This window comes from Esox lucius, chromosome 8, assembly GCF_011004845.1.
Source record: "Esox lucius isolate fEsoLuc1 chromosome 8, fEsoLuc1.pri, whole genome shotgun sequence".
NCBI classification, from domain to species: Eukaryota; Metazoa; Chordata; class Actinopteri; order Esociformes; family Esocidae; genus Esox; species Esox lucius.
The window spans coordinates 11,914,456-11,929,408 of NC_047576.1; the positions used below are offsets into that span (position 1 = coordinate 11,914,456).

Below are 14,953 nucleotides of genomic sequence, written 5' to 3' on the forward strand. Positions count from 1 at the left end.
ATTAGAAATGTCTACGATTGCCTCAACTCTTGCTAGTGCATCGTAGATTTCGTTTTAAATGGCGCGAAATGAACTTGTTTTCATAGTGGGAATCAACCTTCAGTCTGGGGTGTGTTAATAAGCGACTTAAATGTGAATTCATGGGATAAACAAATGTATACACATTGTACAAGGCATACACACACATTTATTCAGAGAATATTCGACACAAGAGGGTGCCATTTAATCATAAGTGGAATAATTATTATTATTCTGGGTGGTGTGGTTGACGTAGTTTACCGATGTTTCTGGAATAAATCAACATATTTTCACTAGTGGATCTTGTATTACATTTTTCAGGTGAAAGTCATCCGCGCGGTATTATTAACCGTAAGAACATTTCACAATATCCTTCACGTAGGCTACCTTTCAAAGCTACTATTAAATGTTATGTTTCTCAAATGACTACAAAATACAATATAGAAATGCAATTTCTATTGAATTTCACTACAAGTCATTAGCTAAGTTTCATTCCCCTTTCTGGTCCAAGATTGTAAGATTTCACACTGGAACCTTCACTTGGTGATAAGAGCAGAGGATGGCTTTGAGGTTAGGCAACAGAAGGGGCCCTCCGTTTCTATGTGGCTTGAAACGAACAGCCAGATTGCAGCCATAGCAACACCACTGGTGCTGTATCCTAAAGTGGTTTCCACTGGATACAATAGGCTGAAGCTGCTTTGAACTCGTCTCCAGTGCCGCCGCCCAGCTACGCCAAGGTTCCGAAGGTGCGCCCTCCATTCCCGCGCGCTGTCATGGACGAGGCGGATGATGGAGAAGATGATTCCAAATTCCAGCAGACACACTTGCGCGGTGCCGGCTCTATTAGTTGCGGTGGAGATAGGAACAGGGAAAGTATGAAGAAATGTACGCCAGGAGGGGGAGCAGCGATAACGACGCGCAAGAACTCCAACAACAATGAGCTGTGGCTCATGCAAGGCAAGGAGTCCGCACCTTGCGCTCCTACAGGCGCCACAAGCTGTGCTCTGTTATGCCAGGGAGATGCTACTGGCCCTGTCAGCTCAGACAGAGCTGGTGGGGAATCAGCATCAGCTGCAGTGCCGGTAACCTGGTTGCCTACTGGTTGGACAGGTGAAGCCACTATGATATGCAACAAAAACGGAGATTGTAGAAGGGACCCCAACATTTCTGGGAGCCTGACCTCCATCGTATCTAGGCAAGAAAAGCAGACAGGTGGATTAGTTGCAGCGGAAGACGGTAAAAGGCAAGCTAGATGTAATTCCAGAGTCGCCAGCATGGACGGTTCGATCATCTCAGCTGGCTCCCCAGCACAGGGGCACGGAGCAGAGGTGGCCGGGGCCACAACTACTGGCACTGATAAAAAGGACCCCAGAGTTTCCTTCTCAAATGCACCTAGTAGAAAAACATCGTCCTCCGTGCATAACCAACCGAAAAGGAATTCTGTCTCATGTTTTAAGTCTGAAGATGGATCCCAGATTGTGCCAGAAGATGGGGAACAACAGGACAATCGGACTTACATGCAGCGGCAATTTAGTTCCATGCTTCAGCCTGGAGTTAATAAATTTTCCCTGCGTATGTTTGGGAGCCAAAAAGCCGTGGAAAAGGAACAAGAGCGGGTCAAATCGGCCGGTAATTGGATTATTCATCCATACAGCGATTTCAGGTATGGGTAAAGTGCCTCTGAGGTGGGGATCACGTTGGTCATGTGATCCATGGGCTGAACAACTATTTTAACCAAGACACATAACTTTGATATAAATGTGCTTTGATATTACGGTTTTAAAATCAGTTTTTCTGCATAAATCTTCACTTTTGCTCTCAGATATGTCTGCTGGTTTTCAATATTGCCACTAAATGCAAATGTCAAATTATCAGCAAACATTTTTAATAATGTAGCCTATTTGGAGAACACCATCTTATCTAAAAGCTGAAAATGCTAGTTGCACATTGTCCACATCATTGCATCGTTCTGATAGATTTGGTTGTAATTACTTTGACGATTTGCTTACAAATTAATGTGTGATCTTAAAACCTTTGGTTCGTATTTTAGAATTAATATTCAGAGTTAAGTGATGCCTCGTGCCCTAAGCATAATAGAAAATTACGTTTTCGTGATGTTGTAACTTGCCAATTAAACATATTTTCGCAAATTAAACAAAATACAATAAAACATTGAAAACATAAGCTTAGGATCTTTTATTTTATTGGCATTTTGTGAGGAATAAGTAGTGTATCCTAATGCGTTTGGATCGATACAGCATTGTATACAGACTAGATAATGTCACAAAACTTGGTCATGTTTCACACTGAATGTTCAATTAAAAAAACAACGTAACATGGACTGCACAGGAAATGTCATGAATATAGGCTATGTCGTACAGTATATATTCGAACGCATCAATTTTGTTTGATATTTGGGATTTTGTTAGGGTACATTTCTGCATCAAATGCAACTCTGATTGGAGCCATTTGTGTCATGAATCCAAAATTCTCAGCTTGAGCATTATCACCGTACCTGCACTGTCCATATCCTCTATTTCTCCACCCATTTTCACAGATCGCGCAACAACAGATTTCCACACGTTAGGCTACTCCCAAATCAGACGCTATGGTAACATTTCCAACTGTTAATCAATGACATTACGCACAATAACAATATAAGAAAATCCACGATTTTCTGTAGTCGATTCCAGTTCTTAATGTGCCAATAAAGACTTAAGATATTATCTCTTGTAGGGTTAATGTTATTTTTTTTTTTTTTTTTTAAATGAATGATGAATTGTGCTATTAGAAACAACACCCCTCTCCTGCCTCTGCTTTCCCAAACATTACCTCATCTTTTACATAAATAGCCTGCACAGTGGCTTATGACACTCAGTGATGCAAACGTGACAGTATCTGAAACAACGCAAATGTATGAGTAGGCTAGTAGTACGTCACGTTTGTTAGGTGGTCAATCCATTATCAGGCTAGACTCACATGGGGATACTTATGTAGGATATGTTTTAATTAGATGATTAGAGAAATTATGTAGGAAACATTTCTCCTCTGATATTACAGGCAGAATAAAGAAACTGCGTAGAAACGTCTTGCTCTTTATAGCCAAAGTAGCTTTTACAGAACGGTTGTGACTTCTATAAAGTTTGGTTTAGAATCATTAACTGCCATGGTTTTATACTTACATTTGACGGTAGAGCCTAACATTGGCTTTTGTTTGTTTATGACGTTTTTAATTTGCGGTTGACTGACAGAACTGTTCAATCAATCAATCAAATTGATTGCAGTTGTCACAAAGTGCTTTTACAGAAACACCCGGCCTTAAACCCCAAGGAGCAAACAACAGTAGTGTTGAATTTCAGTGGCTAGGAAAAACTCCCTAAGAAGGCCGAATTTTAGGAAGAAACCTAGACAGGACCCAGGCTCAGAGCGGTGACCAGTCCTTTTCTGGCTGTGCCGGGTGAGATATTAAGAGTCCAATTGGAATAATTAATAAATGCATGTGGGCTAAATCCAGAGTCTATTTAAATGTAGACTAGGTCAGAAGTATGACCAGATGGACAAGGACAGGGACTGCAACGGGCCCCCCAAACCAGGTACTCCACAGGTGTGGACCAGGATCTCATGTCCTCCTAAAGTTTAAAATGGGAGGAGACTGGGAAAATTCAGAAAATACATTCCTCATATCAACAACGATTTATAGTGGAGAAGGAGAAATTAGTGGGGAAGGAGAACTGACCCAATCCCCCAGCACAATAGTATGGCAGCGTAAGACCTTGTAACTGAGACGGGGGGGGGGTCCGGCGACACTGTGGCCCTACCCGGGGGAGGCCCCGGACAGGGCCCAACAGGAAGGAAATCAATCCACCCACATTGCCAGGCATCAACCAAAGGGACCCCCACCAACCGCAACCATCCTGAATGAGGGCCAAGTATAGCCAGCAGAGTACAGCCCAATTGCACAAGTGCGAAACAGAGAGACAACAACAAGCCAGTGACTCTTCCCCCGAAAGGCATTGGAGGGAGGGCATCCCAGTGGCGATGAGAGCCCACCTGGCAAGACACCAAAGGTGGACAGTATCAAGCCTTCTGGTCACCTTCACGCCCCCGGGCCAGGTTACACCTAATCATAAACCGTGCTGTTGACATGATACAAGGGATAGATGTAACAACATAAATCGACCAACTCACATTAAGTACAATATTACCTTAGGTTACGTTGCATTACACTCCCAATAGAATAGTAGTTGAAAGGTATGTTTGAATTTGCCAGATTCTTCCAGCAAACCCATTCCATTTAACATCTATAATTTGAGTATCCCAGAACAATGCTTCGTCCAGATATGCTTAAGTATTTGTAAAGTAGACCTACTTCACAAAATAATGTCTCCCGTGGGGTTCTGCAATTCGGATCGTAGTTAAGCAACATCCCTTTTGAGGATGGAAAGTCTTGTCACACGATCATCAGTGTGTGATTCCAATCATGGCATTTGCTTTAAGTCAAGACATTACTCAGCCTCATACATGTATCAGTATCAAGCATTCCTGTTGCCCTGGGTTTATTACAGTAATTTTGAAATCTACTGATTCTCCTCTAGGTGCATTATTAAATGTAATTCTTCAGTTAAAGCAAATCAAAATGAATCCATCCATCTGTCTGTCACATTATTTAATGTTACATGTTTGAAATTACAAATTCAATATACTTGACATAACCTGGCAGGCACAGTAATTTAATGCTGATACTATTCTGGTTTCACTAATGCTGCTTTTTGTCCTTGTATCAAGGATTTGGAATCAATTCACCATCCTGCTCTAGTCTCATATTACCCCCTATCTTTCCTGCACTCCTTTTATCCTTGATATAACCTTGTCATTATCATAAGAATGGACTTGATTTTTGATGATTAAGATGTGCTGATGTTAGACTTCGATTATTGTTTTGGGATTATTATAACATGTGTTATTAAACTGAAAATTTAAACGGAAATCTTCAAGTAATTTGACCAGTCCATTGTTAATAGTGACATTTGAAAATGTGTGTGTGTTACAGGTCCCAGGTAAAGATGTTTTTGTTGAACAAAAGGTTTATGGGACTTTAGTCATAGCTAAGACATAGGATATAATGCTGAGATTTGTATGTTGCCCTGACAATGGGCATCGTTGTCCAGAAGTAATTGTCTTATCAGAAGTACTTTAAAAGACGAGATGGGAAGCTCAGTTGAATATCAGTGTTTTAATTTTCAATAATTTTTTTTTACAGGGGTCCTAAAAAATAAACATGTTAAGTGATTTATCTTATTATCGTTCTGAAGTAATTGTCATCTTATGTTATCCGAAAACATATCAGAGATTAAGTGAAAACATTTTCAGATTGTATACATTCTTCCAAAGAACAAGTTGAATGTCTCAGATCACAGAAATGTGTTGATGTCTTGCTTCCTGTTAATGTAATCCACCTGTAATTAGCACCTAATTGTCACCCATGAAGGAGTGCAGTCTCTTGAATATACTGTGTGGCCCATAGACAACATGGAAAACATTTGATGTGAAGTCTTTTTTTTCCTGTCAGGCTTATCACACTTACATGCACAAGTAATCTTGAAAACATCTAAGAATAACCAAACGTCTATTCATTTTTATTTTGACTCTATTCAGCTTTCTCAATGCTCCCTTTACCAAATGTCATTACTTAGCTGTCTGTGTGGACAGGTTTTTGCTTGAGTTAGGCCTTTTAGCCTGCCATTTCCTCTCAGGTCTTGAAAAATCCTAGAAATAACTGTGCAATAATATAAGTGCAGTAATATAATACATGCCGTGTTTTTGGAATACTCCCAATAACACGTTAACTAGTATTTAAACATTTCAATATGTCACGTAACTGCAGATCAAAGTTGACCATGTTTCAATCAACATCTTACTCCTCACTGTGTCGGGTGAAAAATACACTTGTTCCAAGCAGGTTTATTACAGCTGGAGTTGATTTAAACTTCTTATTTCCCTAATTGTAGAGATGGGTATTTTCTGTGGTGTAGCAATATTTTTTTATTGCCATTGCTTGATTTATGTAGACCTTTTCAAACTCAATACACAATGATTCTCAGTTTCGACTTCCATTCTTGAGTGTCAAGCAAAACTGTATTTTTGGATTGGAGAGGACTTATTAGTTGCCATAACTAAGACTGCTTTCAAACTGCCCTATTTCTAAATTAGCAAGTCCCACATTGAGAAGCACAGTTACCATGTCCATGCATTGTTTCATGGAAGCAGGGATGATCAGGCGACTTTGTGAGGCTGGAGCACAGCCTCACAAAGCCAGGCCACCCAACGAGTTTGGGTGGCCTGGCTACCCAAACTCGTTGCTCCTGCCAACTAGGATGCTAGTTTCTACTCCACACTGAGTTTGGATCAGATTACTTGAAAGATCATTAATTTCCAGATTGCAAAAACACACAAACTTTACTAATTATTAATCGCGACCAGAGCAGTGGAGGAAATTAGTGTTGATGCTATTAGTTGATGCATAAATTGACCAACTTTGCTCTTTACTTTGTGCAACGTCATCAGAAAACTGCTTTAAAATAATTGTTCCACCTGACATTCTACACCAGAGGTCTCAAACCGGTTCCACAGAGGGCCATGTGTCTGCAGGTTTTTGGGTTTTCCTTTAAATTGCTTCCCAGTTCAGACCTAAACAACCAGGTGGGGGTAGAAACAAACCAATTAGTGACGTAATTAGTCAGTTAGGTACAAGGTGAGAGAGAGAACCTGCAGACACTCGGCCCTCCGTGGAACTGGTTAGAGACCTCTGTTCTACACATTTGGTGGAAGAGCATGGGAATGGGATTAAACTGGGCAAGATGAAAATCACTGGCCTCTCTGCTTCTTCTCCCCTTGCTGGTGGCAACGGATGTTTTTCTTCTTCAAAAAAGCATGTTATGAATGTCTCAATAGTGTTATGAATGACTAGTAGAGAGGAGATTACAGTAACAGAGAGGGTACTTGTTAGATGGCCAAAGCAGCATCATTGTCTTCATGTGATATGCTCTGTAAAAATAGACAGAAATATATTTTCTCATAACAAAAAACGCCAGGACACTGGTTTCCACTAGGAAAAAAATCCACTATATACGCTGTTTACTGACTACAGCCTACTCTGACTAAAATGGGTGTGGCCCTATGAATTTGTCAGCCCTTTGAATGAATGGTTGTGTTTGCCCGTTCATTCCTCTTACGACTGCCTCTCTGTACCGTAATGTCCTCCTTTGCCATTCAGGTTCTACTGGGATTTCACCATGCTGATGTTCATGGTTGGTAACCTCATCATCATCCCCGTGGGCATCACCTTCTTCAAAGACGAGACCACGGCGCCCTGGATCATCTTCAACGTCATCTCTGACACCTTCTTCCTCGTGGACCTGGTCCTCAACTTCCGCACCGGCATCGTGTTCGAGGACAACACCGAGATCATCCTGGAACCCAGGAAGATTAAAATGACCTACCTGAAGACGTGGTTCGTGGTGGACTTTGTCTCCTCCATTCCCGTGGATTATATCTTCCTTATTGTAGAGAAGGGGATCGACTCAGAGGTGTACAAGACGGCCAGAGCCCTGAGGATTGTACGCTTCACCAAGATCCTCAGTTTGCTGAGGCTGCTCAGACTGTCCAGGCTCATTCGCTACATCCACCAATGGGAAGAGGTAAGCCAGGCCCTTGAATTTACTTTGACGCATGGAAAGAGATTTTCATTGTGGTTCTAGAATTTACAGCAACCAGTGGCAGCTGGACATTAAGGTTTCAATATTTCCACTGACCGATAAAAAGAGAGGATAGGCTGACATCTCTTTATACCATCTAAAAGTACATGCCACAAGCATATGGGTTTCAGCCTATCCTCAGCATCCTGAGCTAGTCCTATTTTAAAGAGGAATTCTTACAATAATTGACTGCTCTTACAATATCACAGGCCTTCAACACTGCTGCCTCTCTTTATCAGTAGTGAAGTACATCAGAAGGATGCTTAGCTTTCTCAGCCAATTAGCCTCATCCTGACAGTGTTGGTTCATGGCACGTAGCCAGTCAGAGTGCTCTGTTTGACCCTGATGTGACTGGATGTGTAAAGCTGTGCTGCCCGTACAGAAGGGGAGGGGATCGCGTGGAGTGAGAGAAGGACAGTTATGAGGGTAAGTGTAAGGCAGAGCTTATGAGGTGTGATCTCATCACCTGGGATCCCACTGTGCAAAGGGGCGCCAGGCTGCGTTGGCTCTTTGTTTATAATATAGTGACAACAGTAAAGACAGCATGTAGTGTTGACATGAATGAATAGGACAATAACAACAAGAAAACAGCATATACACACACCAAAGAAGGAATTTGATGATGTCCAGACAAGAAATACGTGTATTAATCCTACTTGTTTCCCTGTTGTGCATTCTCTGCCATCGATCAAATCCACATATCAAACATTCTCTTTGTGTTTGTCTCTTCTGATTGTGTAGGTGGGTTACTAACACCTTGTAATAGTATGTCTTTATAGACAATGCTTAACACATCTGATTTACTTTGCAGATAAATATGCCTCTGTGCCAGCTATGAAATTACAAAACTTACTCCGAACTGACTGAAGTCAGATTTTTCAGTCATGTGTTCTTAATGGGACAATTATTTCCTTGATTACAGAGTGGTAATGCGTGCTTGACACAACCTCCAATTATTGAATCAACCCCTTATGTAACAGAGTGCCTCTCACCCACGGCTCAGCTATGTGCTGGGCACACAGCTGCTCACTTAGTCTAGACTAGAGGAGGAACTTCACTGCTGTATGTATCGCCACTGTTGTCATAGATTCAACTAAACGTTTCTCAGAGAGAAATTTGGTTATTATAACTGTAAAAATGTGGTAAGAATGAGAAGAGTTGTATTAACTGAATTAGGGGTGTTTAGAACTCTACCCAGTCCAACCCACATATTCCATGAGCGTCCACCCTTCTGTACTGGGCTGTGTGTAATGTGCATTTGCAGGGGCGCTAGACAGGATGCCACAGTGAAGAGACTGAAGTTTTCCGGGAATAGCCAGCCAGAGTCATTTTCTCAGGAGGGAAGCTTGTATCAACCTCTTCCAACTGCTTTCTGTTCCAGACTCTGAGTGGATGTTGCCTTTTTCATGAGCTGGGCTGGCAAGACAAGCCAGTGGTACAATTTCTCTTTTAATGGGAGGCGACTAGGCATAACAAGAAAGGAGGTCAGGCAGGTGCACAAACTGGGGTTGTCCTGTGCCTAACTTAGCCTGAGCTTTGCTCTTTTGAGTGATGATATATGTGCTATGTATACTATTTTTAAATACACTTTTTGCCTGGGTTGTATGGAGCTTATGGTTGAGTCTGTTTTTTTATTAACATTTTATTTAGCATGCATCTATGTTACAACATGTGACTCTTGGCAAATGTTTTTAGTGACACAGAGACAAATTTTAATTGTTAAGTTCTTGAAATTGAATGAGTTCATATGGAAAAAGATCATGGATTGCTCAAGAACAAGATTGCTCTCTGATTTACATGAAAATATTGAATAGATTGCTTTCTATTGGATTCATGTGGCGTTCAACTGTCGAATACCTGCATTCTGTCGAGTTCTGATATTGCTGTGTCACTAAATTGTGTGAAGAAACAACGACAAGTGACATTTGAAGAAGATCTTGTGTGCTTTTGAATGTGCATCATGCGCTGGTGTACGCTTTTCCACTCTCTTTACCACTATGCTTTATTGAATGCTTCATCGCAAGCTCTGCATCTGATATGAAACTGCCTCGTCGCATTGTTTGTTGAAAAACGGGTGTATTCATGAAGTATGGAAGTTAAAATGTGTTTAAATGTTTTATGTTTTTCGTATGCAAACTTAATTTTAAAATTGAAGAAACATGTATCTGAATGAAGATGAACCAAAGGAACTTTCAATACAGACCTGCACTGGGGAAGACAACCAGCATCATGTTTTTTAGCCTTGAGAAGTTAAGCAGAAGGACTGCATGAAATTAAAGCTGAACAAGCAGCTCTCCCAAAATGCTCTGCTGCTTTGAAACAAAAGAAACAAGATGGTGGAGATTAAAAAGGGAAAAAAGACTGTAAGATGTTCTTACTGAACTCATATTAATATTGACAGTCACAGACTCTCCATCATTCCAGTGGAGGTTTACGAATGATACGAATGCAGTGGTCCACACTTTCTTAATATTGAAGGCACTGCAAGTTTATATGTAGACAGGACTGTTTCAGATCTAAAGCGGCCCATGGTATGCAATGTGCATAATCAAGATTCTCCTAACAAGTGCAAAGAAGAGAAAATGCAAAACATATCAGAATCAGAAAGAGTTATATTGCCAAGTTTCACAACAAACAAGGAATTTGTTCTGGCCATTGTTACCACATTAATAAATTACTAAAAATAACTAAAATGTTTATGTAAGGTGCAAGATTTTGTCCAGCTGAGGGTTGTTTATGTATGTCGGGAGGGGTAATAGATTGTGGCAGGAGGTTTTGGTCCTGATAGACCCCCCCTCTCTGCAGAGCGGATGAAGCGTTTCAGTCTGCCCTTGTCTTTGGCTGCAGCCTACCAGACGGTGATGGAGGAGGTCAGGACGGACTCTGTGATTGCAGTGTAGAAATGCAGGTGGAACTTTTTCAGCTGTTGCAGGAAGTACATCATCTCCTGTGCTTTCTTTGTAAGAGTGGTGATGTTCTGCTCCCACTTGAGGTCCTGGGTGATGGTGGTTTCCAGAAAGTGAAAGGACTCCACAGAGTTTACTGGGGACCCACCCACAGCGATGGGGGGAAGGGCAGCTGGGCTTCTCCTGAAGTCCACTATCATCTTCACAGTCCATTGGGCTCCTAGTTCATGTGACTGCCCCAGGACACCAGAGGATCAATCTTCCACCTGTAGGCGGACTTGTCTCCATCAGAAACATGTCAGATGAGGGTGTTGTCATTCGCAAACTTCCGGAGCTTGACAGAGTGGTGATATTGGTGTACAGAGAGAAGAGTAGGGGGGACTGGACACAGCCTTGGGGGGTGCCGGTGCTGATGGTCAGGGGGTCGGACTGGTGCTTCCCCAGCCCAGCGTGCTGCTTCTTGTTAGACAGGAACGTGGTGATCCACCTGCATATGGACTCGTTTGAGACATTTAGAAGTTTTGTCCCAGTTGAAATAGCTTGTCCTGGAGCAAACCGGGAACTATGGTGTTGAATGCGGTACTAAAGTCCACAAACAGGATTCTGGAGTAGGTTCCAGAGTCCAGATACTGGAGGATGAAGTGAAGAGCCATGTTGACCGTGTCGTCCATAGACCTTTTGGCTCTGTAGGCAAACTGCAGTGGATCTTGTAGAGGGTCGGTGATGGTCTTGAGGTGGGACAGTACAAGCCGCTCAAATGACTTTATAACCACAGAGGTCAGGGCAATGGGTCTGTAGTCGTTAAGTCCTGTGGCTTCTTCGGGACTGGGATGATGATGGAGGACTTAAAACAAGCCGAGAGGCAGCATGTCTTCAGTGAGGTGTTGAAGCTGTCAGTAAACACAGAGGCCACTTGAGGACACAAAAGTCAACAGCCAAGCTGTTAACTTCAAGTACAGAGGCAGAAAGAACCACTGTCCTGTGCATTTTGGACTTTTTATCCCTCAGCACTGGAGTGCCACACTCACGCATGCACTCACCCCCTCTTAACTTACAACCATATCGCCAACAATGCATCTTTGAAACTGCTCAAATTTGTAGCTGACATAACTCTGGACAGTCTCATCATTTGTGACAGTGAATCTGTGTACCGTGGAGAGGTCGACCAGCTGGTGGCTTGGTACAGTCAAAATAACTCACTGTTCCAAAATTTTTCCTTTGGCAGGTGTAGGGCAGTCAGGCAGTACGTATCAATCATAACCAAAAGAATACTGCTACCTGAACAGTTTCTATTCCTGTGCTTTGGCCCTTAGCATCTGGCCATCTGTCACACAGAGACTAATAAGACTAAGCTCACCACATCAAGCCACCTCCACACTGCTAACTAAATAGAGCAGCTGCATAACCTCCTAACCCTGTAAAAGTGAAGGGGTTTCCGTTTTATGTTGGGTGCTGAAACAATGGATCATCTTATTAATGTTTTTTTACGTAGTTCTCAATTGTTAAATATGTATTGAATTACTCTGGATTACATGTTTGTTTTCTACCCATAATTCTTGGCTAATCAGCTTTTTAAAATGTGCTAACTTGCGATTCGACAAAATTAGTTTTAGTTTTTGTTTCCACGGTTTCCTGACCGTATAAGGAAGACTGCATTGACTGCTGTATATTGCATGGTGAAGTAGGAGGTTCCCCAAAGTGGCCTGCCATCATTATCCTGAGTGTGTGGAGCGCCTTTTCTCATGCTACAACAACAGTAAGCTGACGTCTTTGGAGTAGTCCCATTCAGATGACGACATGGACACCCTTTAAACGGAGGGAACTGTGCTGCCTGCTTGCCACTGGAACACCTGGCCGTCTTCCTTGTTGACCGCACACATCCTTCTTCTTTGCTTTGTATATGTTTGTGGTGGGTCGCGACTTTAAAAAGATACTGCAAATGGTGGGTCACACACCCCCCCCAAGTCCTTAAATTACCTAACTGAAAATGAATTGGGTTTCTGATTTCTGATTGGACATGTTATTTATACAACAGTTCAGTATTAATGGCTGCAGTATACTGCTGTGTGAAGTGATGGAGTGGATTGGGCAATGCTTTGTCCAGTGTATTTATTCGGGTGATGAGCGAGGGATGTGGTATGTGATGTGTAAAAACCCCCTGCAGCATCCTGACAGTGACACATGTCGCGTGTCATGGTTCTGCTATTCAGCCGAAGATGTCGTTTTAGAACTGTTCTTATGATGTCATCGGATCTTTAAAAAATGAAAGAGCGCTGCGTGTTTTCCCTTCTGTTGCTTGCGGCCAACGAGGCTGATAGCAGAAGCGTGGAGTGGGAGATGGTGGTCTACTGCCTGTGAGGGGGCAGCGATACACTAAACGCACCAATCCGAGCCCTCTGACCTTAGTGGTGTTTGACAAGCTGGTGCATATATTTAGAGGTGTGTGTGTGTGTGTGTCTGTGTGTGTGCGCAGCTGGTCAATAAAAAAAGTACACCAACAGAAACAGTTGCAGGAATCTGGAAGATAAAGTACATACCTCCTGTATGCAAAATAGAGGTTCCTGTATTAAAGGGCTTTCGTCAATTAAGTAGTTTTTATAGACAAACCTGGAAAGAGGCGATACCAAAGAAGTCTTAAACTTTTTAATCGCAGATATACAATACAACCACTTGGAGAAACAATGAAATTCAAGAAGCACCACAGCCTTCTGCTGATGTGCATAAAGCAGGTCTTCATGTCTCTTCTAGTTGGTTTACATCTAGGAAGTGTTGTGAAGGGACTGGATCCCCCAGCACACACTCCCATAGTGCTTCACTCTGTAAACAAGACAGACGAGTCTCTCTCATCTTCATAAAGCCATGCTTATGGCCTAGTTCCCACTTCTTCTGTCACAGGTATGGGAGTGTTTGGGCTCCGTGTTTTGTAGGGATTGTGTTGGTGCTCCTTCAGGGCTTTTCCAGAACACATGCAGCATACACGTGCCCATGTGCAAAGGACATAACGCAGCTTGCTTAGCGATTTCTTCCAAATCGCTTAATGCTGAGGTTAGGGACGTCTGCCTTGCGGACACACGTGACCACCTTTCTGAAGTGTCCTACTCAGTCGCGCCACTCAGAAGTCAGCTAATCGGCAGCGCAAGTGAAGCTGAAGAGTGAGTTTCACAGATCTCCATCTAACTCTAACACACACACACACACACACAACGGACTATGGCCCGCAAGGCCACAGCTGAGTTTTATGAGGCTCTTGCCAGCAAAATGAGTGCATCACTTAGGGCTATGTGTTCTGTATTTCAGATGAACGCTCACCTGAGAGGAACCCAGTGTGGGCTGCCCTGAAGTTTGCTAGGCTTGAGGAGGGGGGAGATGACAGTGGAGGGGGCAAGGGAGGAAGGACGTGGGGTGGGGTGGGTAAAGAGTGAGGATGAAGAGGCTGAAGGGGACATACAGCTGTGAATAAACGTAGAGCCAATTACATTAGAACTAATGAGCTAGTGATCTGGAAAACGTATCCTCTCTAAATCCTGTTATAAAAAGGTTATTTATATGATGGTTATTTATCACGTTTACTGGGTTTGTTTACGTTAGGCAAAATCAATGTGAAATGGTGGATCAATGAGGTGTGTAGCACATCATATAGGCTGTCCTCTCTGATCCCTCTCTTGACAGATCTTCCATATGACCTATGACCTGGCCAGCGCAGTGATGCGTATCTTTAACCTGATTGGTATGATGCTACTGCTGTGTCACTGGGATGGCTGTCTGCAGTTCCTGGTTCCTATGCTGCAGGACTTCCCACAGGACTGTTGGGTCTCCCTCAACAAGATGGTGGTAAGTGCAGTTTAATACAGACTAAATCCCACTGAGGGACAATTCTGTACTAAGAAGGCATTTTGATCTCGCCGTACGCTTACAGGATATAACAAATGAACTTTAGAACCGCTGTTATTACACCGTTTTTTTTAATTTTAGAAAGAGTCTGTGGAGTTGTTCCATATTCTGGTGCTGGGAAGGAAACAGAATACTGAGGCACATACGGCATTGTTGCTGGCAGAGTGAATTGTCTCCACAGTGACAAAAACCCCACAGAAGGACACACAGGCGTTTCCTTAATTACATTGTGTATAGAACACAACAGTCCTCCTGGCCCTGCTGTAAACAAGCAGTTAGGATAGTAGTACTCAAAGTTTCAATGTTTTATTAGTCACATACATATCAAAGCAGATGTTGCTGTGGGTGTAGTGACATAATTGTGCCTTCCAGGCAGGTTCACCA

General features: G+C 42.5%; 1 protein-coding gene across 1 annotated transcript in view; it reads left to right on the forward strand.

The window, feature by feature from the left end:
• Positions 1-875: 875 nt before the first annotated feature.
• Positions 876-14,953, forward strand: part of hcn2b (hyperpolarization activated cyclic nucleotide-gated potassium channel 2b) — a 50,394-nt gene continuing 36,316 nt past the window's right edge. The window contains exons 1-3 of the mRNA XM_010871876.3: positions 876-1,681; positions 7,292-7,715; positions 14,348-14,509. Of these exons, the coding sequence (XP_010870178.3) occupies positions 894-1,681; positions 7,292-7,715; positions 14,348-14,509 (1,374 nt within the window). The 5' untranslated portion in view covers positions 876-893. The remainder of the gene's footprint in view (positions 1,682-7,291; positions 7,716-14,347; positions 14,510-14,953) is intronic.